The sequence below is a fragment of the Schistocerca nitens genome, chromosome 3, assembly GCF_023898315.1.
Source record: "Schistocerca nitens isolate TAMUIC-IGC-003100 chromosome 3, iqSchNite1.1, whole genome shotgun sequence".
NCBI classification, from domain to species: Eukaryota; Metazoa; Arthropoda; class Insecta; order Orthoptera; family Acrididae; genus Schistocerca; species Schistocerca nitens.
In genome coordinates, this window is record NC_064616.1 from 845,422,274 (window position 1) to 845,449,055 (window position 26,782).

At 44.8% G+C, this 26,782-nt stretch overlaps 1 protein-coding gene across 3 annotated transcripts in view; it reads right to left on the minus strand.

Moving 5' to 3' along the window:
- Positions 1 to 26,782, minus strand: part of LOC126249785 (organic cation transporter protein-like) — a 263,258-nt gene that overhangs the window by 86,434 nt on the left and 150,042 nt on the right. For all 3 annotated transcript variants that reach the window (XM_049951468.1, XM_049951469.1, XM_049951470.1), the window contains exon 5: positions 12,930 to 13,084. In XM_049951468.1, the coding sequence (XP_049807425.1) occupies positions 12,930 to 13,084 (155 nt within the window). The remainder of the gene's footprint in view (positions 1 to 12,929; positions 13,085 to 26,782) is intronic.

Consider the following 26,782-nt stretch of genomic DNA (forward strand, 5'->3'; position numbering starts at 1 on the left):
CCACAGAATGCACAGAACGCAAGGGAAGAGGACCGTATCCGACAGCGAAGACCTGTTCTTAGCACTCCCGCTGAAGTTAGAAAACTCATCAGGAAGACGAACAATTCGGCGCGTGGCAAGAACTTTGTGACCAACGCCGATCTTAAGCATCTTCCGAGAAAGGCCATCGTTCTCTTAACTTGAATTATCAACAGCTGCTTACTCAACGGTTACTTCCCTGCAGACTGGAAGACAGTGAAGAGGATCCTTATTCCCAAAAGAGGAAAAAACCCAACGTTGCCAGACAGCTACCACACGATTAGTCTGTTGCCCACACTCGGCGAAATAATGGAACGGTTGCTGCTATAGCGTCTCTGGAAGAAAATAACATCATTCGTCACGAACAGTTTGGCTTCCAGCCACGGTTATCGGCGGAAATGCAGCTGATTCGGATCACAGAGTCCATTCAACTCAACCTGAATAGACGGAAGTCCACAGCTGGAGTTTTCCTAGATATCAAAAAGGCACATGATCGGGTGTGATGTGACAAGCTTGTAGTCAAACTAGTCGGTCAAACCCATCTCCTCGACTGTTACATCAAGCTGATTGACAGCTTTCTGCAGGACAGGAGTCTGTTTGTATAAATAGATGGGAAGAAATCATCCCTGAAAACTGTCTCAGCTGGTATCCCACAGGGAGCGGTGATATCGCCATGCCTGTTTAATTTTTATATTAACGACATTCCCACCATTCAACACGCCACCGCCAGTCTGAACGCCGATGACACGGCCTTCCTAGCCTGTGGAAGGAACTTCGAACAACTTGTCAACAGGATGCAGCGACAACTTGTCGTCACCGAACAATGGGGAAAGAGCAATAAAATCTCCCTGAACCCTACGAAAACTGCAGCAATACTGTTTAGTAATAAACAGCCAGAACGGACGACGCGACTTGCCATCGATGGACAGCCAATACCCTGGACTACGACGACGAAATACCTGGGAGCGATACTGCATAAAGGGATGACTTTGACCCCACACATACGAGATAGAAAATTGAATACTATGAAGATGATCCGGGAACTCTCGCCGTTTTTCACGAGCAGGAATCTGAACGCGTAAACGAAATTAAAACTTTATAGAACAACGGTACAGCTTCCCTGCTGTACGGCTCGACGTCTTGGGGGACAACATGTGACTCCAACATACGCAGCTTGCAACCACCACAAAACAGGTGTTTGAAGTGGAGCCTAGGCGCCCCAAGGGTGCCCAGGACGAGAGAAATACAGGATCTGACTGGAGAAAAATACTTCGCTGAGAAGATAAAAGACCCGTCAACTCGCCTTCTTCACAAATTAGATGAGTATCGGGGAAATGTCCGCAAACTTTCAAATGTAGGCCAGGCCCTACCACGACATTGGCACAAATACAAGGTGCCTCGAGCCATTATTGCACCCCCACAGGACCAACAAAGACGATGTAATCTTTAGTTATTTCTTATTTCACATGTACACTACTGGCCATTAAAATTGCTACACCACGAAGATGACGTGCTACAGACGTGAAATTCAACCGACAGGAAGAAGATGCTGTGATATGCAAATGATTAGTTTTTCAGAGCATTCACACAAGGTTGGCACCGGTGGGGACACCTACAACGTACGGACATGAGGAAAGTTTCCAACCGATTTCTCATACACAAACAGCAGTTGACCGGTGTTGCCTGGTGAAACGTTGTTGTGATGCCTCGTGTAAGGACGATAAATGTGTACCATCACCTTTCCGACTTTGATAAAGGTCGGATTGTAGCCTATCGCGATTGCGGTTTATCGTATCGCGACATTTCTGCTCGCTTTGGTCGAGATCCAATGACTGTTAGCAGAATATGGAATCGGTGGGTTCAGGAGGGTAATAGGGAACGCCTTGCTGGATCCCAACGGCCTCGTATCACTAGCAATCGAGATGACAGGTATCTTACCCGCATGGCTGTAACGGATCGTGCAGCCACGTCTCGATCCCTGAGTCAACAGATGGGGACGTTTGCAAGACAACAATCATCTGCACGAACAGTTCGACGACGTTTGCAGCAGCATAGTCTATCAGCTCGGAGACCATGGCTGCGGTTACCCTTGACGCTGCATCACAGACAGTAGCGCCTGCGATGGTGTACTCAACGGCGAACCTGGGTGCACGAATGGCAAAACGTCATTTTTTCGGATGAATCCAGTTTCTGTTGATAACATCATGATGGTCGCATCCGTGTTTGGCGGCATCGCGGTGAACGCACATTGGAAGCGTGTATTCGTCATCGCCATACTGGCGTATCACCCGGCGTGATGGTATGGGGTGCCATTGGTTACACGTCTCGGTCACCTTTTGTTCGCATTGACGGCACTGTGAACAGTGGACGTTACATGTCAGATGTGTTATGACCCGTGGCTCTACCCTTCATTCGATCCCTGCGAAACCCTACATTTCAGCAGGATAATGCCGACCGCGTGTTGCAGGTCCTGTACGGGCCTTTCTGGATACAGAAAATGTTCGACTGCTGCCTTGGCCAGCACATTCTCCAAATCTCTCACCAATTGAAAACGTCTGGTCAATGGTGGCCGAGCAACTGGCTCGTCACAATACGCCAGTCACTACTCTTGATGAACTGTGGTATCGCGTTGAAGCTGCATGGGTAGCGGTACCTGTACGCGCCATCCAAGCTCTGTTTGACTCAATGCCCAGGCGTATCAGGGCCGTTATTACGGCCAGATGTGGTTGTTGTGGGTACTGATTTCTCAGGATCTATGCACCCAAATTGCGTGAAAATGTAATCACATGTCAGTTTTAGTATAATATATTTGTCCAATGAATACCCGTTCATCATCTGCATTTCATCTTGTTGTTGTTGTTGTTGTGGTCTTCAGTCCTGAGACTGGTTTGATGCAGCTCTCCATGCTACTCTATCCTGTGCAAGCTTCTTCATCTCCCAGTACCTACTGCAACCTACATCCTTCTGAATCTGCTTAGTGTATTCATCTCTTGGTCTCCCTGTACGATTTTTACCCTCCACGCTGCCCTCCAATGCTAAATTTGTGATCCCTTGATGCCTCACAACATGTCCTACCAACCGATCCCTTCTTCTAGTCAAGTTGTGCCACAAACTTCTCTTCTCCCCAATCCTATTCAATACCTCCTCATTAGTTACGTGATCTACCCACCTTATCTTCAGCATTCTTCTGTAGCACCACATTTCGAAAGCTTCTATTCTCTTCTTGTCCAAACTGGTTATCGTCCATGTTTCACTTCCATACATGGCTACACTCCATACAAATACTTTCAGAAACGACTTCCTGACACCTAAGTCTATACTCGATGTTAACAAATTTCTCTTCTTCAGAAACGATTTCCTTGCCATTGCCAGTCTACATTTTATACCCTCTCTACTTCGACCATCATCAGTTATTTTACTCCCTAAATAGCAAAACTCCTTTACTACTTTAAGTGTCTCATTTCCTAATCTAATCCCCTCAGCATCACCCGATTTAATTTGACTACATTCCATTATCCTCGTTTTGCTTTTGTTGATGTTCATCTTATATCCTCCTTTCAAGACACTGTCCATTCCGTTCAACTGCTCTTCCAAGTCCTTTGCTGTCTCTGACAGAATTACAATGTCATCGGCGAACCTCAAAGTTTTTAATTCTTCTCCATGAATTTTAATACCTACTCCGAATTTTTCTTTTGTTTCCTTTACTGCTTGCTCAATATACAGATTGAATAACATCGGGGAGAGGCTACAACCCTGTCTCACTCCTTTCCCAACCACTGCTTCCCTTTCATGCCCCTCGACCCTTATAACTGCCATCTGGTTTCTGTACAAATTGTAAATAGCCTTTCGCTCCCTGTATTTTACCCCTGCCACCTTCAGAATTTGAAAGAGAGTATTCCAGTTAACCTTGTCAAAAGCTTTCTCTAAGTCTACAAATGCTAGAAACGTAGGTTTGCCTTTTCTTAATCTTTCTTCTAAGATAAGTCGTAAGGTTAGTACTGCCTCACGTGTTCCAACATTTCTACGGAATCCAAATTGATCTTCCCCGAGGTCCGCATCTACCAGTTTTCCATTCGTCTGTAAAGAATTCGCGTTAGTATTTTGCAGCTGTGACTTATTAAACTGATAGTTCGGTAATTTTCACATCTGTCAACACCTGCTTTCTTTGGGATTGGAATTATTATATTCTTCTTGAAGTCTGTAGGTATTTCGCCTGTCTCATACATCTTGCTCACCAGATGGTAGAGTTTTGTCATGACTGGCTCTCCCAAGGCCATCAGTAGTTCTAATGGAATGTTGTCTACTCCCGGGGCCTTGTTTCGACTCAGGTCTTTCAGTGCTCTGTCAAACTCTTCACGCAGTATCTTATCTCCCATTTCATCTTCATCTACATCCTCTTCCATTTCCATAATATTGTCGTCAAGTACATCGCCCTTGTATAAACCCTCTATATACTCCTTCCATCTTTCTGCCTTCCCTTCTTTGCTTAGAACTGGGATGCCATCTGAGCTCTTGATATTCATACAAGTGGTTCTCTCCTCTCCAAAGGTCTCTTTAATTTTCCTGTAGGCAGTATCTATCATCTTGGTGTAGCAATTTTAATGGCCAGTAGTGTAATTAGTTACTGTCAATCACTCGTACAAGTACCTAACACCCTCAAAGGACTCAAGGACCCACAGAGAGCCCAAGTCCCTTTGCAAGCGAATACACAATAAAGTGAAACTATTTCTCACACCTTGCCATTCCAGAAGAAAAAATCGCCAAAGGCGATCACTCTTTGGAAATAACATGCCACAATAATAATAAAAAAAAGAGCTACGGAGGACAATTCTTTTCAGTGTGCCGAGTCGTGTACAGTCTCCAGTTACCGCCGAGTCTACGAGCTGTAGTGTTCGTCCGCCGTCGGGCAGCTCTGTGTCACTCCGAGGCACAGTGACAGGACTTTAATATTTTAGAGGACCTGTAATAATTTAACATTCAGTTGTGCTGGGCACTTCACAAGCAGCAGCATCATTTAAGTTGAGTATTTCTCTCTATATTTTACAAATATCATTTTATTAGTAATTGTTGGGGCACTTTCTGACTGAAGATAACCTACGCCGTCCTCTTGCATCCCCAACATCTTCCGGAGTTCGGAGCTACCTAATATTTTCCCTTACATTCGGTGATTACTTATCTTTATCGAACTTTACTGAACATATTGGTGTCAGTTGTTGATTCACTTGATGTAATTTAATAATTTTTTGTTTCCCTTTTCTAAATTCATAATTACTGGTTTACTGGAGGGCCATATTTAGTAGTAAAATATGTGAAGCATCGTGCGTAAATTCAAACTTTTTGTAAATAAAAAAAAAACTAGCAAACGAGGTTTCAGTCAAGTGACAGTTCTTTATTTCCTGTTACAGAATTAGCCGTCGAAGCCATATTAGAGCGTCAGTAACCAAAATTATAATCGTGAGTCTATACCATACTCATGTGTCAGTCAATAAATTACATAAAGGAGCGGTCTTCCTTTTAGACTGCAGTAACTGAATAAAATTCTCATATCGTTGGCGTCAAGCCGCCAGATGTACGCTTGGTTAACGGCTTGGCTGGGGATGTGGCAAACTGACGCCCCAATCAGTACTGGGCAGACATAAGTGAAGTGCAAGAAGCCGCCATTAACGTGTGTTTATGCTAGGCAGTCAAGTTTGCACATTTGCCAGCTCGACAGTTCAGAATTCTCCCATTTTTTGCTGTAAACGATGAACGCGGCTGATTTAGTATGGCCAATTCAAGCCAACACACAATGCGAACACCGTAACTTGCGTACTTGATCAAACAAAAATAACTAACTGAATACCCATGCCCAAGTATCGAATACTGTCATTCCAGTATAATGTTTGTACAGCATCCACTATTGCTACAGCCTGATACAATCATCCAGTCATAGAGGATTCATTTTTCAAAGCATCGCGACGGGAATTAGCTGCGAAGGTAATATGGGCTGCTGTATAGTATATTATTCCTCGTTGAGACTTCTCATGACATCGTAAACTCTATACAGCGGTTACGATGCAATCTGCATGGCTCACCTGTCCCGCAGAAACCTGGATTGGACAGCCAACGCTCCACATCACTGCTCCGAACAACATTTGAACACCCATTCCACATCCCTCTCCTTTATGTATGTCTAAGTGATGTAAGGAATGTTGTCTCAAAATTCCATGTTTCTGGGATAATGGCTTAGGCTGTGCACTGATATATCATTCAGTTTGTACTCTTATAAGTTGATTGCAGGCACCTGTGAATATTTTTTACAAGTGACAACCGTGACAGGACTGATTAAAGTCATTAAGACTAATTGCTGAATTTGCGAAAACACGCCAGAACCATACCTATATGCTAAAATAATTCACCCCTATAGCTGCCCAATATTTACTATAAACTCTTTCGCTCACTCCTATGGATATCGAAGCTATAAATTTTGACAGTGCTGGTTGCTGATAAGATTTCTATTGCATTTGCCTCGAAATGAACAGAAGCTTAGAGTAGTGTCTCTTCGAGATTAATGTTTTGACTAATGCTTTCTTAAAAGATCAATCCGTTAGCTGGGTGCCGTGAGTGATGTGTGTAGATGAGCCGAACAGCCTCTGAATCGTTATGAAAAGACCATAATTTGGATGCAACTCCTACTGGTTAGGAACCCAGCTTATTGAGAGAAAGTAAAAATAGTGTATGAACAGCAAGATCCACATAGCTGACAAATGTGACAATGTCGTTGAAAAGGGGCAAACCTGATACTAAATTTTCTATAGCGGAAAAAACACAGAAATTCCTTCAATAATCTCACCTATTTCAGAGAGCGATGACGTACGCTAGTGTGGGAGCATCATCCAAAGGTAGCCAGCTCTAGTCCCGCAGATGGAAGCAATTATCCTATGTGGAAAGGGGAGGAGATAAGGTATGGTATACGAGGTGCATTCAAGTTCTAAGGCCTCCGATTTTTTTTCTCCAGACTGGAAAGAGATAGAAACATGCACATTGTTTTAAAATGAGGCCGCGTTCATTGTCAATACGTCCCAGAGATGGCAGCACCGTACGGCAGATAGAATTTTACCGCCAGCGGCGAGAATGAGAACTGTTTTAAATACTTAAAATGGCGACGTTTTCCTTACTTGAACAGCGTGCAATCATTCATTTTCTGAATTTGCGTGGTGTGAAACCAATTGAAATTCATCGACAGTTGAAGGAGACATGTGGTGATGGAGTTATGGATGTGTCAAAAGTGCGTTCGTGGGTGCGACAGTTTAATGAAGGCAGAACATCATGTGACAACAAACCGAAACAACCTCGGGCTGCACAAGCCGGTCTGACGACATGATCGAGAAAGTGGAGAGAATTGTTTTGGGGGATTGCCAAATGACTGTTGAACAGATCACCTCCAGAGTTGGCATTTCTGTGGGTTCTGTGCACACAATCCTGCATGACAACCTGAAAATGCGAAAAGTGTCATCCAGGTGGGTGCCACGAATGCTGACGGACGACCACATGGCTGCCTGTGTGGCATGTTGCCAAGCAATATTGACGCGCAACGACAGCATGAATGGGACTTTCTTTTCGTCGGTTGTGACAATGGATGAGACGTGGATGCCATTTTTCAATCCAGAAACAAAGCGCCAGTCAGCTCAATGGAAGCACACAGATTCACCGCCACCAAAAAAATTTCGGGTAACCGCCAGTGCTGAAAAAATGATGGTGTCCATGTTCTGGGACAGCGAGGGCGTAATCCTTACCCACTGCGTTCCAAAGGGCACTACGGTAACAGGTGCATCCTACTAAAATGTTTTGAAGAACAAATTCCTTCCTGCACTGCAACAAAAACGTCCGGGAAGAGCTGCGCTTGTGCTGTTTCACCAAGACAACACACCCGCACATCGAGCTAACGTTACTCAACAGTTTCTTCGTGATAACAACTTTGAAGTGATTCCTCATGCTCCCTACTCACCTGACCTGGCTCCTAGTGACTTTTGGCTTTTTCCAACAATGAAAGACACTCTCCGTGGCCGCACATTCACCAGCCGTGCCTCAGCGATTTTCCAGTGGTCAAAACAGACTCCTAAAGAAGCCTTCGCCGCTGCCATGGAATCATGGCGTCAGCGTTGTGAAAAATGTGTACGTCTGCAGGGCGATTACGTCGAGAAGTAACGCTAGTTTCATCGATTTCGGGTGAGTAGTTAATTAGAAAAAAAATCGGAGGCCTTAGAACTTGAATGCACCTCGTATTTGGTGTCCGCCGACGTCCTACCTTAACGTTATTAACTTTGTAGGCAGTTTCATTTATGCATAACTAAAGTAATGTGAAATCATAATCACAAGAAGTATAAAGTAGGTACCTATGGCTCGCTAACAGCTCTCTAAGATCCCGTCAGATTACTACCTTCCTGTAGCTTCGCGACAGCTAACCTGCCCGCAGATTCTCTGACTTCTACTACCGTCAGACTAGGATCTGAGAACCCTTGGAGCGCCCGGCTCTCGAGTTTTGGTCACATTTCCCGTTCGACTACGCCGGCTATTGCCATGACGTAATGTCGAAGAGTTCTCGCCACCTTATTGGCTCTGCTTACCTTACTTTTCAGCACTTCTTCAGTCAGATTGGAGGGGAGGGAGCCTTAATATGGTCTCACACAGCGTCCTAAGCCCTTCATTGGACGTAGCGTTGTCCGCACCACAGGACCTCCCTCTGCCTTTCTCTCGTCCCACGGTCCTCTCTGTTTAGCAAGAAGTGCTGGTCTCAGCATTATAAGCTGAGTGGAATTTGATTCATCGCCTATGAACGGACCACGTCCAGTAATGTCGTGGGGACTCGGTGTGCTTGTAGCTTACCTTAAGTGCTTCTGGCCGGTGGACTGGTGTCTGGCCGGTCACCTCGTTTCCACATCGCTTCCCAGTGGCTTCTCTGGCAACGCCTAAGAATTTGACTTTGTTTCACTATGTTAATAATGTTAATATGAGGCTTTTCTCTCTCTTTTGGACACGACATCCCACATGAGGTATAGTTTATCTCGTTAAATCTAACTATTGTGTCGTTCTGTCACTGTCAGGTGAAAAATGAAGCAGATGTAACGCCCAGAATAGCCAGCCATACAGACCTTGAAAATGGAGCTGTAGCTCCACAACGCGTAAGACAGCAATTTGCAAATACAATTTGTGACTGATGATGGAATATTATTAGTTCACAACCCCTATCCTAGCTTAAATTCGAAACCTTTCCTTAGTGACTCATGGGAGAGAGAGCATGCGACACAGTTGATAGTGAGCCGTCCGTCGAGTGGAGACTTTAAGCTCTGCGGGCCCATTGGTATTATTGGAGAAGGAAGAAAGGAAAAACTGGATTTTATGTTCCCACAACGACGAGATCATTAATCATTAGAAGTTTAGCAAACGTTCAGGTAGGGGAAAGAGATCGGTCATGTTCTTTTCAAAGGAATCATTTCAGAATATGCTTTGAGTAATTTAGATAAGCAACAGAAAGCCTATATTTGAATGACCGGACAAAGATTTGAAGCACTGATAGCCTATTGTCTGTCCACAGTGCCCTCTCGCTCAGTCATTATTCGAGAGAAATAGTCTATTTTCCAGTATCAAGTTTCTCTCATCAGCGACACAAACAAACGCTAAACAGCCGTATTCAAATCACGACACTCCTGTTTCACGAAGGAAAGGATCCAATACACGCGAACGAATTCAACTTTGCCATTTAAGCAACTGAATAGTATTCTGAACATACCAGCTATAGGACTTTTTATTTTTTACAGTATTTACGAGGGGAGTTCAATAAGTAATGTAACACATTGTTTTTTGAAAGCAGGTTGGTTTTGTGATTTGATCCATTATAAATGGTCCTGATAGCCTGCGACTATGAAAACAATAGGTTTGTTTATAAATAACTCATCTGCTACCAGTCACGATTTTCTTTATTTTATTTTCCGCACGACGCGTTTCGGGAAATGATTCCCATTTTCAAGTGCGTTTTTTGTGTTCGTTACGTCATTCCTATGTGATGGTGTCGATGTGTGAGATTCTGCATCATTTTGTTGACTTTATTGCAATATATAAGAAAACACGCGATTTTTAGTTGGCTGTCGATCTTTTTGTGAAGTTTGTGGCGAAATTTAGAAGAATTTGTACTTTTCAGTTTCCTAATGGTCCAATTGTGCAGAGTCTCACACACACTAAACATCACACACAACTTCTTGTACACTTGAAAGTGAATCAGTGAATTTCTTCAGATGTTTTGATAGTACACTTAAATAAAAATAGTAAGACGTAGAAATAAGTACAACTGTAAAATAGACATAATTAAATTATGATCCAAATTGTTAAGGTAAATAACCTCTGTTCAAAAGCATATTATACTCTGTGGAAGACCTACAATGTCATCTCTGTTGACTACTTGTAAGAACATCTGTGTCACTGTTTTGTTTATGTAAAATGTTTTCGATGTTTAAAAGTGTACAACAAGCTGTGTGTGACGTTTAGTGTGTGTAAGACTCTGCACAAATGGACCATAAGGAAACTGTAATTCTTCTAAATTTCGCTACTAACTTCATAAAAAGATCGACAACCAACTAAAAATCGCGTGTATTCTTATATATTGTAATAAAGTCAACAAAATGAAGCAGAATCTCACACATCGACAACATCACATAGGATGACATAACAAACACAAAAAACGCACTTGAAAATGGGAATCATTTCCCGAAACGCGTCGTGCGGAAAATAAAATAAAGAAAATCGTGCCTGGTAGCAGATGAGTTATTTATAAACAAACCTACAGCTTGGTTTTATTCAGGATTTCATTACACCGTATTATTCATCACTCTTTTGGTGCCGTCCGGAGTGGCCGAGCGGTTCTAGGCGCTACAGTCTGGAACCGCGCGACGGCTACGGTAGCAGGTTCGAATCCTGCCTCGGGCATGGATGTATGTGATGTCCTTAGGTTAGTTAGGTTTAAGTAGTTCTAAGTTCTAGGGGACTGATAACCTCAGAAAAGTTCCATAGTGCACAGAGCCATTTGAGCCAACTCTTTTGGTTACATAACCCTATTTTTCAACATAATCTCTGTTCAGTGCGACGGAGTTATGAAACCTTATTGGGAGGGTCTGCATGCCAGCATGATACCACTCTACTGGCCGACGTCGGAGCCAATGTCTTGCTGCATCAGTAACCTCCGTATCACCTATGTTCTGATACCCGTGGAGTGCATCCTTCATTGGGCCACATAAGTCGGAAGGTGAGAGGTCTGGGGTTTAGAGTGGATCGGGAAGAACAGTCCAATGAAGTTTTGTGAGCTCTTCTCCGGTGCGCAGACATGCATAAAGCCTTGCGCTGCCATGGAGAAGGAGAAGTTCGTTTGCATGCTGAAGTTCAATCGTTCAAATGTGTGTGAAATCTTATGGGACTTAACTGCTAAGGTCATCAATCCCTAAGCTTACACACTACTTAACCTAAACTATCCTAAGGACAAACACACACACCCATGCCCGAGGGAGGACTCGAACCTCCGCCGGGACCAGCCGCACAGTCCATGACTGCAGCGCCTTAGACCACACGGCTACATGCTGAAGTCATTTCTTCAGTTTCTTGAGGGTGTCACTACACACTTCAGAGTTGATCGTTGTACCATGATGGAGTACGTAAAACAGAATGCCCCTTCAGTGTCCGTGAAGACCGTCGCTATGACTTTACTGGCTGGAACTGCGGCTTTGAACTTTTTCTTTTGAGGAGAGGTGGTGTGGCGCCACTCCATTGTTTGCCGTTTTTTTTTTCAGGTTCGAAGTTGTGAACCCATGTATCATCGCATGTGACGAAATTCGATAAAAAATTGCAGCGATCAGCCTCGTAATGTGCAAACAATTCTGCACGGATGATCCACAGTTGCTCTTTATGGTTTTGTGCTAGGCGGCGAGAAACCCAGCGGGCACAAACCTTTGAATACCCCAGCTGGTGGACGAATGTGTCAACACTACCAACAGAGACGTTTGATTGTAATCACCTCGAATGAGGGAGTCCGCAACGTTCTAACATCGCGAGAATCGGCCGGCCGGCACGCGGCATATCAGAGAGCTTTGCACGCCCTTGTTGTGATGATGGCACACGCCTTGCCCAAAGATTCGCCAAGCTTTTGTTCACTGCCAGGTCTACATAGAAATTCTGCAAGCGCCCATGAATGCCTGTGTTGCTCTGGTTTTCCGCCAAAAGAAACTCATCGACAGCTCTCTTCTTGGAACACACCTGCGTTACAGACGCCATTTTGAAGACTACTTACAGTGCCGCCACCTGTTGGAACTTCGTCGAACTATAGGAGCTGAAGCGGTAATATTCCATGATGTCCCACAACCATTTCCGCATTTTTTCAAACGAAATTGGCGAAGAAAAAAATTATGTAGCATTGTTTATTGAACGTCCCTCATACAACATGAATTTCTATCCTTCCAGCTACCAAAAATAAACTTGCTTATGTTATTAATTATTGATGTATGATGCATGCAAGCGGATTTTCCTAACAGAGATATACATTTTCTAGCCCAACAAAGATTATGTGCAATACTAACTTTCATCAGAGAGCTATAGAAATGTTGGAGGTGACGGCAAAATGTTTTGAGGCATTCAGGTCTTTAATTACACATTCCCATCTTCGAAGAGGACGATACCCACAGACGATACAGAAAAATTATAAAACTTTTCTGTTTATTGGTACAAGAAGCTTCTAACATCGGTTTATGGGTGACTGACAGCGCCAATTTGTGGACGGAATAGAACGAGAAGCGCTGTCGATCAATTGGGGGTAAAGACTATAGTAAAAAAGTAAACATATATGCAAATATTAAATGACAATATTGCGTAATAATTTATGAACTTTTATGTACCTAGAACATAGGCAGTCTCGTAGACGCTGCCTCCACAGACCATGTCAACGAATTCCATGATGATGAAGACGATGTAGTTCGGCGAGAAGGAGCGTGCGATGCCCACTAAGGCGGACAGGCCCACAGCGTACAAAAGCACCGTTTTGCGCCCAAATCTGCAAACAAAAAATAGTACCTCATCATGACAAACCTATCATGAGATGTAGTAAGGACTGCAGAAGGTAATGACTCTCATGGGGTCAACTGATCTGCCGACAAAGACCAAACGGAACTGTAATAGAAGGTGGGGAAAATTGTTAGTGCTTCGTCACTGAAAGATAACAACGGGCTCTCCAGAGACGCAAATTCATCTTTAGTAACTCGTGTCTCCGCGTAGGAGGATACATGCGTTGTCCACAGGACTACAAAGGCATCGGATGGTATCTCATTGCAAGTTTTTTCCTCTCATTGAACATTTCGTTCAAAAATATCGGATATCCAGAATGAATATCGTAATTTTAAATCTATGCAATATATTTTTTAACTTTGATAGACTCATGCCAACAGCTAGTCCCACAAATATTTAAGTGAGTTTATGGGTAATTGGCTGCAGCGGTTAATAGGACGCATGCGGTACCTGCGATAAACACGATGTCTTTCGATTTCTGCTGTCCTCTTCTAATTACTGCAAGAAACAAAGAGGAAGAAGGAGACGGGTGCCATCTAAGCTGTGGAATATGTTGTTTGGGGCAAGGGAAACAGATTAATTACTCGTTATTTTCAGCAGACATAAAATAAGAAGGTAAACTCACAGTTATTACTCATTTACTTTTATCGCATTATGTTATTAAAACCTGTAGTTTACTGTACCATTGTATGGATTTTCTTTTCAAATATAACAGTTTAACATACAGAACCTGACCGAGTTGGCGTGTAATGGCAGACTCGGATAATGGTGCGTTGAAAGAGAATAGGTGGACATCTTCGTGAAAAAGAAGCTGGAAAAAGCTGAAATGAAGAAGAAAATAAGGAATGAAAAGAAACAAGATTGGTTTTATTAACAAGAATGGGAAAAGATGGAAAAAGAAAACCAGAAGTAATGACGAAATACCAGAAGTATCGGATGTTCCCAGCACTTATGACGACGATGATGGTGACTGAATAGAGAAGATTTCCACTTCGGCAAGGAGACTGCATGACTAGTCGGAATACGCTAATGACCAGTCTTACTTGATGATGGACTAGGTTCAACAGTTACAAAGCTGAAAGGTGCCACTGAGCCATAACCCTGGTTACCATTGAACAATCAAAGCGGGACCAGGGTCCAGTGAATATGGCGTATAGTAGTGTGATCTGCACCACAAGTGTTGTAGGCAAGGAAGCAGAGAGCGTTAAGTTTTCACATGCAGCTAGTCTTTAGTTGAATGTGGGGTAGCTGTGTCAACATTTCATCAAATAGTAGTCCCAAAAATCTGGACTGTGGAACAACGTCCAAGTACTGGATACTCAAGTATTGGTCTGAGTCAGGATGGACCGTGGTGCGACGACAGAAATGCACAACTCGCGTTTTCACTGGAGAAGACTTGAAGCCATGACAAAGGCTCCAAGTTGGAGGCCGTTTCGATGACGCATGGAAACTGCCGCTCAGTCAAGGCTACTGAATGGGAGATACAGTAAATGCAAAAGTCGTCGACATACAGCATATGGGTGATCAGCGGTCTGATGATAGCGACTAGCCCATTGAAGGCGAAGAGGAAGAATGTAACTCTCGGCACAGTACCAAGCCCTGTGGAATGTCGTTCTCTTGGGCCTGTGGCGAGCTGAGTGATGTAGCAACTCTAATCCTAGGTAACCGGTTAGATAAAACCTGACGAATAAAAATCTGTTGGGAGCGATGAAAGCCTGAGTTATGGAGGGTAAGTAAAATGTAATGGCGCTAAATTGTATCATATGCCTTATTTATGTAGGTCAAGAAAGACTGCATGAGGCGTTGGCGTTCAGAAAAATCCTTTCGGATTGCTGTTTCCAACCTAGCCAGACGGTAGGTTGTGGATCGTCCCTCCTAGAAACCACACTGACGGGGGTACAAGAGACCCCATGTATCGAGAATCCAGCACACTCGTCGGGCTACCATCCTTTCAAGCAGTTTGCAGAGCACGTTGGTGAGATTCATTAGTCGATAGCTGGCGGCACACATTGAGTTTTTGACTTGTTTATGACTTGGTACGATGACGCTCTCTCGTCATTGCGAAGGGAAAATGCCTTCTAGCGAAATGCAATTAAAGTTCCTGAGTAGATGGTGTCTAATTAGGAATCTAGTCGGGGCCTGGGGCCGTAACCTATGGCGAGTCAAGAGCCAGAAGCATTTACCAGTCAGCGAAAGTTCATTGTATAATCTGACATGATAGGTAAAAATAGCGGGATGTGTCCAACTTGTCTTTTGTGTGTTCGAAAAGTAGGTGGATAAGAAGAGGATGCCGATACCGTCACAATGTGGATCGCCAGGTGTTTAGCAAGAACCAAGCGAGTGGTAGACGGCGGCCAGTTTTTGATATTTGGGAGCTCCGTAGACTATGGAGTTTAGCCCTTTTCTGGTATGAAGTGGCTTTAGTCTCAAGGAGGAGGTGTAATGCTTCCAGCATTCCTTGTTACTACGTCTAATCGAAGACAACCCTTGGCATGGAGCTGCTTAAAAGTGATGAGGGTGGTCTGAGAAGGATGTCGCTTGAGACGTTGCAGGGTCTTTCGATGATCCTGAATAGTTGCTGCAACATCTTTGGTCCACCATGGTACCGGCTGGCGGCAGAGTGGGTCCGTATCAATGAGAATAGCAGATCCAGCAATGCAGGTGATCGTGTCAGAGAAATCTCCCACAGCCTTGTTGATGCAATCTGATAGAGTGGGTGAAAGTGACAGCAGAGGTATACAACCGCCAGCTGGTTCTTTGAAGAGCTCATCGTGGTAAGTGGTCCAGTGGGTGGTGGCACGGAAGTGACAGAATCACCAGAAAGTGACCACTGTAACAAATATCGTCGTGCAATGACCATTGCATTGAAACCACGAGACTGGGGGAAGAGATCGTAAAGGTCGATAGCCGAAAAGGTGCCATAGTCGACACGAAAGTGGGTAGGAGTCGTAGGTCAAGATTGGGAAGAAGCTGGTCGATGAGAAGGCCCCCACTACATGAAGTGGCACTTCCCCCAGCGGTGGGGAACGGGGGATGGGGGGTGCACACTGAAATCGCCACGTAGGAGAAAATGTGCAGAAGAGTTGTTGCACTAAGATAGTCATCTCAAGGAAAGTAAGTGCGATGGATGAATGTAAATAAACGTTACAAATGGTTGTCACCAAAGTCGTTTACTCTCGCACTGCTTTGGGTTCTAGTGTGGTGCAATGGGAATCCAGTCACTGACGACATCTGTGTAAATCAATGTGTACACCCATCCAGATGCTCTGTTGGGCCCAGTACAGTTCCAACAGAATGCGTGGTCACCTTGAAGGGTTGGAGAATGGTCAGCAGTGAGGTTGTGTTTCTTGAGGAGCAATGCACATGCAGAACAGGAGGAAATCAGTTGTTGTATTTGTAGCAGGTGACAGCAATATCAACTGCAACACCATTGGATCACCACATAAATGGTATCCTGGTTAGGCATGAAGGAGCGAAGAGGACAGATCATGCCATAAGATCACTGTTTGTTGTCACTGGTGAGGGTGGATCAACGTCAATGAACATTAGTTCAGTGTCCGATGGTGTTGGAGGATCTGGCGCCTCGCTGGTCACCGGAGTAGCCTTTTCCCAACTTTTTTTATTTTCTCTTTCACAAATTTTGGTGATCAACGTTCTTGTAAGGGCTTATTCACTGCGAATGTAGGAACGAAAGAAGAGCGAGCAGCCCAGGGACCAACCGTCTGTGATTCCTTTGGTTACTGGCTGGTGTCAGGTTGCTGATCTGTAGGCTCCCAAAATGGAGATTTGTCACTGGTAGATGCTGGAAGAGCATGAGCCTTCTCTGACTGTTGGCAGGGATGGTTCCCAAAGATGGTGCTGCTGGAACCACGAGAAAGGAGGGTCTATTCCCTCCATGGCAAGGTTTTTTTTTATTTTCGTGACTGTCAGATGTCGATATAGAGGGAGTAAGTACTCTAGGTACTGCCAACGACCTGGCCGCAGCATTAGTGAAAGTCGATGTCACTGAAACTGGATAAAAACAATTGTATTTTTTCTGGGCTCCTTGATTCTGCGGTCCTTGATTGGAATAGCACACGTCTGGGATCGGGGAGGGTGATCGTTTCCGTAACTGATACAGACAGGTGGTAGTGCACACTATGAAGTGGCGCCAAGTGACCGGCCACAGTCTCCACAAATCGGATCTTATGTACTCTGGGAAAACATGTAGCCAAAGCGCTGGCATTTAAAGCAAGCCATCGGGGATGGGAAATGCGATTTCGTATCGCAACAGTAAACCATGGTTCTGACCGCCTCTGCAAGCGAATATCTCTAATCCATCTCAAAAGCGAGGATGAATGTGCGACAGCTACGGTCGCAGTTTCGAATCCTGCCTCGGGCATGGATGTGTGTGATGTCGTTAGGTTTAAGTAGTTCTAAGTCTAGGGGACTGATGACCTCAGATGTTAAGTCCCATAGTGCTTAGAGCCATTTGAACCATTTTTCCCCTGAGGACAAACAAACTACAAATTTTCCACATGGCCATCATTCAGGTGAACGCAGGCTTCAGCGAGTCTCCTCATCAATAAATCTAAACGTTCGAAAATCCCAGGCGTGTTTCAACTGCTTTGGCAGCCACTCACAATGTCATTAATTAAATATCAGTGTATGAATGGAACAGCCCCTTAAGCAATTCTTGACAGGCATGCATTTGTGTACATGAGGAGTACAGGCAGTCAAGATAACGCTATGGACACAGCTGGAAGCGAGTTATCACCTGAAGTCGGCCAAGGCACCAACTCGTGATAGAAAGCATCCAACGACGATTCTTGACTATTAGATGGAATTTAAGGCGAACACGTGCAGGTGGAATGTTCTAGAAAGATAATGACGCAGGTCATTCGCAACCAACCACATCCGAGTGGAAAAAGGGTCTTAATACGAGTATTAAGGGACAGTCATGGGCGGTGTCAAAACAATAAGAGAATGTCGAGCAGCAGAGAAGAGCAGTAGAGTATCGAATAAGTCTCCAGGAGCAACCATGAGCATCGGTTGATAGCAGCTGCTACTGATTGACCGACAGGACTTCATCCAAGAGAAGACAGTATTATTCGGGTGTAACAACTACAACTGATAGATAAGTAGCGATTTCACGAGTATTTTATAAATGTTTCATTGAATAATGTTGGATAGAAACAGTCTGTCTTTGTCCCAAATAGCAGTGTGGTGGATTTCATTTACTATTAGGAATAAGTAGCTGCATAGTACTTTGCTCCTGTGAATTAATCCAAGGGGCCACTTTTTCAGCAGACGGCAGAACAAGTGGCAACCACTGTAATTGTGTCAGAGATAGACATCACAGATACTGCATTTAATAGTGACTGGAACAAGATGAAAGGTGACTCCTGTCTCTCGATAGCGGGGAGCCAATGTATAGTAAGGTGAAAGGGGTTCGAACAGTAAAATTTGGTATCAAGTGTAGCTTATGTATGGATGTTAATGGGTTTGTTGATCAGCCACCTTGTATATAAATATGTCTAATGGCAAATAAACCTGTTTAAAGAGTTCATATCCTTTTTGTTACTTTGACAGATCACCGTGCCTGTCGAAGATCCTTTCTTTGTTACCAACACCAACCCTAAATAATCAAGCCGGTAGGACACACAAACTCTGTACTGGTAGCTTTGACTTGTGCTGGAACGCGACAGCAATGTGTTCCTGGAGTTTAACGACGTTATGCACACGGCTGAAATACACTAATATCTCCGCACACAAAAGTCCAGCGGGATGAAGTCGGGGACCTGGGAGGCCGTGAAACTGGTGACCCACGACTGATACACTTGTTGCCGAGACGCTGTTTGTCACTATATAGGTATCCGGAGTAATGATAAAATCTAACGAGGGTAGTTTATCACTTGCAGTTTACTCCTCACTTGCGGTGTTTCGACATAACAGCTTAGACAGTAACAGTATTGTAACATTGGCATGACTGCACCTGAGCATATGTCTTACCAGGAAAACCACTGGTTCCCGGAGCTATGTATATAAAGTTTATTTGCTTCTTTCACTGTCCTCTACTCGCCTTTTCCTTTATACGTATTATAAGCAAACACAGTGTATGTGTACAGATGCATATACATGTATTTGTTTCAGGATATTTTTGCCTGTGTGACAAAGCCAAGTTGTTTCTGAACAAGCGTGTGTAGATGAAATATATTGTGTATGTTTCGAGTTCAAATAAAGATTAGAGTGCTTTTTCGAGGTTTAAGTAACTCCGCGACGGTAGCGCTTTACGTACAAGCTGCTCTTCAGTGTCGCTGGTAACACTGAAAATATTTCCTATCAAAATTTAATTGTGTTCATCATCTACTATTATCCATGAGAAATTCGGAGTAATTACGTAATCATGTCAGTGGGCTGAAGGAGACAGAAGCTTGACAGTGGAAATGTTTGGGAAAAGACTTTCGATCATAACTGAACTAGGATATTATATCGTGTTGTTTTAAAAGTAGCAGACTTCTCAAAACACCGTGGTCGAAACCCCGCAAACTTTAAAAATGTGTTCTTTACATGACGCGATGCAAATGTAGCCTGCAGTTACATAAGTTCAAATGGTTCAAATGGCTCTGAGCACTATGGGACTTAACATCTGTGGTCATCAGTCCCCTAGAACTTAGAACTACTTAAACCTAACTAACCTAAGGACATCACACACATCCATGCCCGAGGCAGGATTCGAATCTGCGACCGTAGCGGTCACGCGGTTCCAGACTGAAGCGCCTAGAACCGCACGGCCACACCGGCCGGCAGTTACATAAGTATTTTGTAGAATATTACTAATGGTAAATGCGATAGCATATGAACAAATTAAACTGCATTGTGCACTGCATACCGCAGAGGACTGTAAGGAGACGACGACTGATAGTATCAACATGATTATGCACCCTGTCATAAAGCAGCGTCTCAGAGGCAACATTCCTCTGGACTGGCCTGCCAGAGTGCCGACCTGAACTCCATGAAACACCTTAGGAATCAGTTGGAACGACTTCGCTCCAGATCCTAATGTCATCAGTACCTTCTCTGGTTTCGGCTTTTGAGGAGGGATGGGCTGCCACTCCTCCACAGATATTCACACACCTCTCCAGCAGAGTTCAAGTCGTCATGAAGGCGAAGAGTGGACACACCATATTAATACGATATTGCAGTGCCTGTGTTTTTCTGATTACGATGCAAAGTTCGTTTTGGCACTGCGGTGACCACAGCCATTACGAAACACATCAAATGAATTCGCAAATGCGAATAAGGGCTACCATCAGCTGTAGAATGGAATGACGATAATGCAATGGTAAGGCGAGCGCTCGCTATAAACAGCAAATCCGAGTTCGAGTCCCGGTCCGGCACAAATTTTCATTGTGTCATTCCACTCTATACCTGTAGCTGATAGTAGTCCTCATTCGCAATTGCGTATTCATTTGCTGTGCACCTTATTAGGTCCATTAATAGGTGTACGGATATCTTTGATGAGAGTCTGTGTCTGTCACAGTGAGATGTCAGTGATAATGGAGGACGTAGCTGTTACTACTACGTTTTACGCACACTGTAACTTCCTTAAGCTCATAGTTAATGAACGATCAAATGCTCAAACCAATACACCTCTCTCTGCCGTGTGATAGTACAGTTAATTGGTTCAAATGGCTCTGAGCACTATGGGACTTAACTTCTAAGGTCATCAGTCCCCTAGAACTTAGAACTACTTAAACCTAACTAACCTAAGACATCACACACATCCATGCCCGAGGCAGGATTCGAACCTGCGATCGTAGCGGTCGCGCGGTTCCAGACTGTAGCGCCTTTAACCGCTTGGCCACCCATGCCGGCAGTACAGTTAATTACTGGTCACTCCTGGACAGCCAGATGTTTGTGCACATGGTCAATTTCCTTGTGAAGTACTTTACTAATATGGTCAACTGTCCCATACATTTCAAATGATTGTTTAGTGTTGAAGAACACTCTCTGTTGGCCTGGAAGGTTTGTGATGTGTGTCGTATACCAGTGTGACAGAACGTGGAATTTAGGGGGATTACTGAAGCAGCAGGTTATTTAATGATATTTAGACATACACTTCACAGAAATGCCTGCAGTACTCCTGAATTACCAGCACGACTGAACTAACTCGAGGAATTAAGCAACAGTGTAGTCAGCGTTAGAAATTGTCTAGCACACTTACTTATAATAAATGGGAGCAAACAGATGATTTCTTCATATTGTCACAGTATACTTTGCATCGGTTGCGATTCCGCAATAATAATATCTCAGTTACCATTTATACACTGATCAGCCAGAACATTACCATCACCGACCTACTATCAATATAAACCTGTCCAGGCTATAGCAGCGTCACCTGTCGAGGAATAACTGATAGACACACACTGGGTCCCTGTAGTACGAGTGAGCATCCTGTCCATATGTAGAATGGGGAAGGCAAGCAATTATCTGAGTCTGACCGAGGATACATTGGGATGGCCTGGAGGCTCGACACAAGCATTTCGGAGACTGAGCGACGAGTCGGGTTTTCGAGGAGCGTTGTAGTGAGTGTCTTCAACACGTGGCGAAACCAAGGTGAAAACGCATCCAGACGTCAGGGGCTGGGCAACCACCGCTCATTACAAATGTCGGACCTCGTAGGCTTGGCATACTCGTGAAACAGGACAGGAGGCGAACTGTGGCGGAACTGACATCAGACGTTAACGCTGGGTGGAGTACAAGTGTGTCTGAACCCTCAGTGCACCGAACTCTCCTAACAACGGCTCTCCGCAGCTGACGACTCACGCATGTGCCAATGTTAACGCTATGACTTCGGCAATTGCGACTGAAATGGGCACGTGACCATCGGCACCGGGCGTTGGTGCAGTGGCAGTGTTGCATGGTCTGATGACTCCTGATTCCTTCTTCATTATGTCGATGGGAAGGGACGAATCCATCGTCTTCCAGGGCGACAGCTCCTTCACACCTGTACTGTGGGACGGAGACAAGCTGGCGACGGCTCCATTATGGTCTGGGGAACATCCACATGGGCACCTATGGGTCCAGTGGATTTCGTGCAAGCCACCATGATGGCCAGGGGTATCGTACATTGGTTGCACACCACATACACCCTTTCATGTCGATCATGTTTCCCGGTGGCAGTGAGATTTCTCAACAAGATAATGCGCCATGTAAGAAGGCCAGGAGTGTGATTCAGTGGTTCGAGAAACACGGTGGCGAATTCCAGTTGATGTGTTGTCCCTGAACTCGCTAGGTCTGAAGCCGATCGAACACATCTGGGATGTGATTGAACGTGGTGTCAGAGCTCATCGCCCCCCTCTCTCACCCCGGAATTTACGGGAAATTATTTGACTTGGGTGCGCAGATGTGGTGTCATCTCCTTCCAGCGACCTACCAAGGCCTCATTGCTTCCATGCCAAGACACGTCGCCGCTTGTATCCGTGCCAGAGGTGGATAGACGGCTAGTAGGTAGGTGGTAATGTTCTGGCTCAAAAGTGTATACAGGGTGTTACAAAAAGGTACGCCCAAACTTTCAGGAAACATTCCTCACACACAAATAAAGAAAAGATGTTATGTGGACATGTGTCCGAAAACGCTTAATTTCCATGTTAGAGCTCATTTTAGTTTCGTCAGTATGCACTGCTCAATGGAGCACGTTATCATGATTTCATACGGGATACTCTACCTGTGCTGCTAGAACATGTGCCTTCATAAGTACGACACAACATGTGGTTCATGTGCGATGGAGCTCCTGCACATTTCAGTCGAAGTGTTCGTACGCTTCTCAACAACAGGTTCGGTGACCGATGGATTGGTACAGGCGGACCAATTCCATGACCTCCACGCTCTCCTGACCTCAACCCTCTTGACTTTCATTTATGGGGGCATTTGAAAGCTCTTGTCTACGCAACCCCGGTACCAAATGTAGAGACTCTTCGTGCTCGTATTGTGGACGGCTGTGATACAATACGCCATTCTCCAGGGCTGCATCAGCGCATCAGGGATTCCGTGCGACGGAGGGTGGACGCATGTATCCTCGCTAGCGAAGGGCATTTTGAACATTTCCTGTAACAAAGTGTTTGAAGTCACGCTGGTACGTTCTGTTGCTGTGTGTTTCCATTTCATGATTAATGTGATTTGAAGAGAAGTAATAAAATGAGCTCTAACATGGAAAGTAAGCGTTTCCGGACACATGTCCACATAACATATTTTCTTTCTTTGTGTGTGAGGAATGTATCCTGAAAGTTTGGCCGTACCTTTTTGTAACACCCTGTATACATATCGGTATGATGTATGATACTGGTTGATAAGTGGTGGATAGCATCTTGCGGCTGTAGTGACTTCCATGCCCATCACTGTGTGTTGGTATTGCTGCTGTCATATTCATTACAACACATGTATTTGCTTAATATGTCAAATGCTCAACCATAAATGCTACAGAGAGCACAATACTTGTTGCCTAGGTGCATTAAAATGGCACCAGGTTTTTCTCCCTGAGACTTAAGATCGGCATCTACTGCTAAATCTATACTCTGCAAACTACTCTACGGTCTGCGGTGTGGGTACTATGGAACAAATATTATTTGCCCCATTCGCTATTCCATTTGTGAATGGGTCATGGGAAGGACACTGTCGGGAAGCCTCTGTATAAGCTCCAATTTCTTTGATTTCTCGTCGTGGTTATTTCGCGAGGTGTTTGTTGGAAACGCCGCTCCAAGGTATCTTCAGATGGATGTTCCGCTCAATGAAGTGACAGAAGTCATGAGATAGCGATAGATGATGGTAGTACGCGTACACAAGATATGAAAAGGTTCCCGACGGTTCAAAATGGTTCAAATGGCTCTGAGCACTATGGGACTTAACTGCTGAGGTCATCAGTCCCCTAGAGCTTAGAACTACTTAAACCTAACTAACCTAAAGACATCACACACATCCATGCCCGAGGCAGCATTCGAACCTGCGACCGTAGCGGTCGCGTGGTTCAAGACTGTAGCGCCTAGAACCGCTCGGCCACTCCGCCCGGCGTTCCCGACTGGATTATGGTCGCACGACGGGAATTGACAGGCTTTGAACCCCGAATGGTAGTTTGAGTTACGCGCATAGGACATTCCATTTCGGAATTCGTCAGGGAATTGAATATTCCAAGGTCCACAGTGTCAAGAGTGTGCCGAAAATACCAAATTTCAGCCATTACTTCTCACTACGGACAACGCAGTGACCGACGTCCTTTACTTAACGAACGAGAGCATGAGCATTTTCCTAGAGTTGTCAGTGCTAAGAACCAAGCGACACTGCGTGGAATAACCACATAAATCAATGTGAGACGTACGGCTAATGTATCAATTACGACAGAGCCACGAAATTTGCCGTTAATGGGCTATGGCAGCAGACGATAGGCGCGAGTGCCTTGTCTGACAGCACATTGCCTGCAGTGCCTCTCCTGGGCTGGTGATAATATCTGTTGAAACTTAGATCACTTGATTACCGTGGGCTGCCGGCCGCGGTGGCCGTGCGGTTCTAGGCACTGCCGTCCGGAACCGCGGGACTGCTACGGTCGCAGGTTCGAATCCTGCCTCGGGCATGGCTGTGTGTGATGTCCTTAGGTTAGTTAGGTTTAAGTAGTTCTAAGTTCTAGGGGACTGATGACCTAAGATGTTAAGTCCCATAGTGCTCAGAGCCATTTGAACCATTTGAACCATTACAGTGGGCTGTTCAGATGAGGCCCGATTTTAGTTGGTAAGAGCTGATGGTAGGGTTCGAGTGTGGCACAGACCCAATGAAGTCGAGGACCCAAATTGTCAACAAATCATTGCGCAAGCTAGTGGTGGCTCCATAATGTGTGGGCTGTGTTGGCATGGAATGGATTGGGTCCTCTGATCCAACTGAGCCGATCATTGACTGGAAACGGTTATGTTCGGCTACTTGGAGACCATTTGTAGCCATTCATGGGATTCATGTTCTCTAAGAACGAGGGAATTTTTATGGATGACAATGTGCCATGCCATCGGGCCACAACTGTTCGCTACTGGCTTGAAGAACATTCTGGACAATTCGAGCGAATGATTTGGCCGCCCAGATCGAGCGACATTAATCTCATCGAACATTTGTGGGACACTATCGAGAGGACAGTTCGTTCAGAAATCCTGCACCGGCAACACTTTCGCAATTATGGACGGCAGTATATAGAAGGTGTTCAAAAATGTGTCAAATGCTTTGAGAGGTGGTAGTACTCACTGAAACAAGAAAAATAAGTTCAATAAACATGGGTCTGGAAATGTATACGTTCTGAAGTAAGTCCAATAAAGATGGGTCGGGAAATGCATACTTTCTGCGATAAACAAGTGTTTACAGAAGGTGCTCAGCGTGGCGTCCATACATGACAATACACCCCTCTCCCTTCAGACGTAATGAATGATACCCTTAGAAGCAGATCCGGTCGTCGTTTTACCCTCTGGTAAGCACTGAAGACGCGACCATGTATTGTCCGCACATCGTTGATTGGCGAGGCGTAGACTAATTCCTTCAAGTGTCCCCATAACAAAGTCTAGGGGATTGAGGTTTGGGGAACGAGCTGGTCAAGCTGCGTCCCCCCACCCCCAAATCATCTATCCAGCGGTCCTGAAGTGTCTGCGTCAGATGTTCGTGCACATTGTGACGAAAGTGTGCTGATGCGGCATCGTGGATGAACCGCATTTGTATTCGTTGCCGCAATGGCGCAGCCTCCAGCAACGTAGGCAATAAGTTAATGAGAAAATCCAGATAATGCGCCCAGTTTAACCTTTGTGATAACAAGTATGGTTCTATTAATCTATCGCCAAGTATGCCTCTGCCCATACATGCTGGTGATGGAAATTGACAACACCATCTCTTGTGAACCCTGCATCATCGGCAAATAAAATCTTGAAAGTGTACAGTGGATCTGTGACACACTTCTGCAACAACCATTGACAGAACGGCCGTTTGTCGTGATGATCCTGTGGCCTTAGGGCCTGAACGCGCTGTAGATGATATGAGTACAGCAATTGATTACGAAGTACAGTGCCCTCCCGCCCAGATAAGAGAGTGAGACACGCTGATCGTCGCACACTGGTCCCAGAGGTTTCTTCCACCGAACATGCGCACGTTCCACCATGTCAGGCGTGCGGACCGTGCGAGGCCTTCCATTGTCAGTCTTCCGAGGTGCAATGGTACCTGCATCCCTCAGACACTGGAAAAGTTTACTGAACAGCTTATCAGAGGGCACCCTGCGCTGTGGATATTCTTCAGCGAAGCGGCCACGGGTGCGCAGACTATGTTCATTTGCTAAACCTTAGCAGAATGTCATATCCGCCATTTCACTTGTCGAGTAGTAGTCCTCCATTGCTAACAGGAGGTGGAATAGGGAAAATATAAATGCACTACACCATTTGTACGTACAAACAGTGCAACAAGAGTAAACACATAAGAGAATCCACGTTTGGAAGAAGGTAAAACGCCATGATACGTACCCAGGGTTGATAGTACTTTACAATGAGACACACAAACACAACGAAAACTAACGTACCAACAACACGACTCGAACCACACAACTGACTGCAGACCACCTAATGGTAGGTAAAGTACTGTGGGTAAGACATCATAATACCCTGTCGAAACATTCGACAGATTTGACGGAACGCCAATG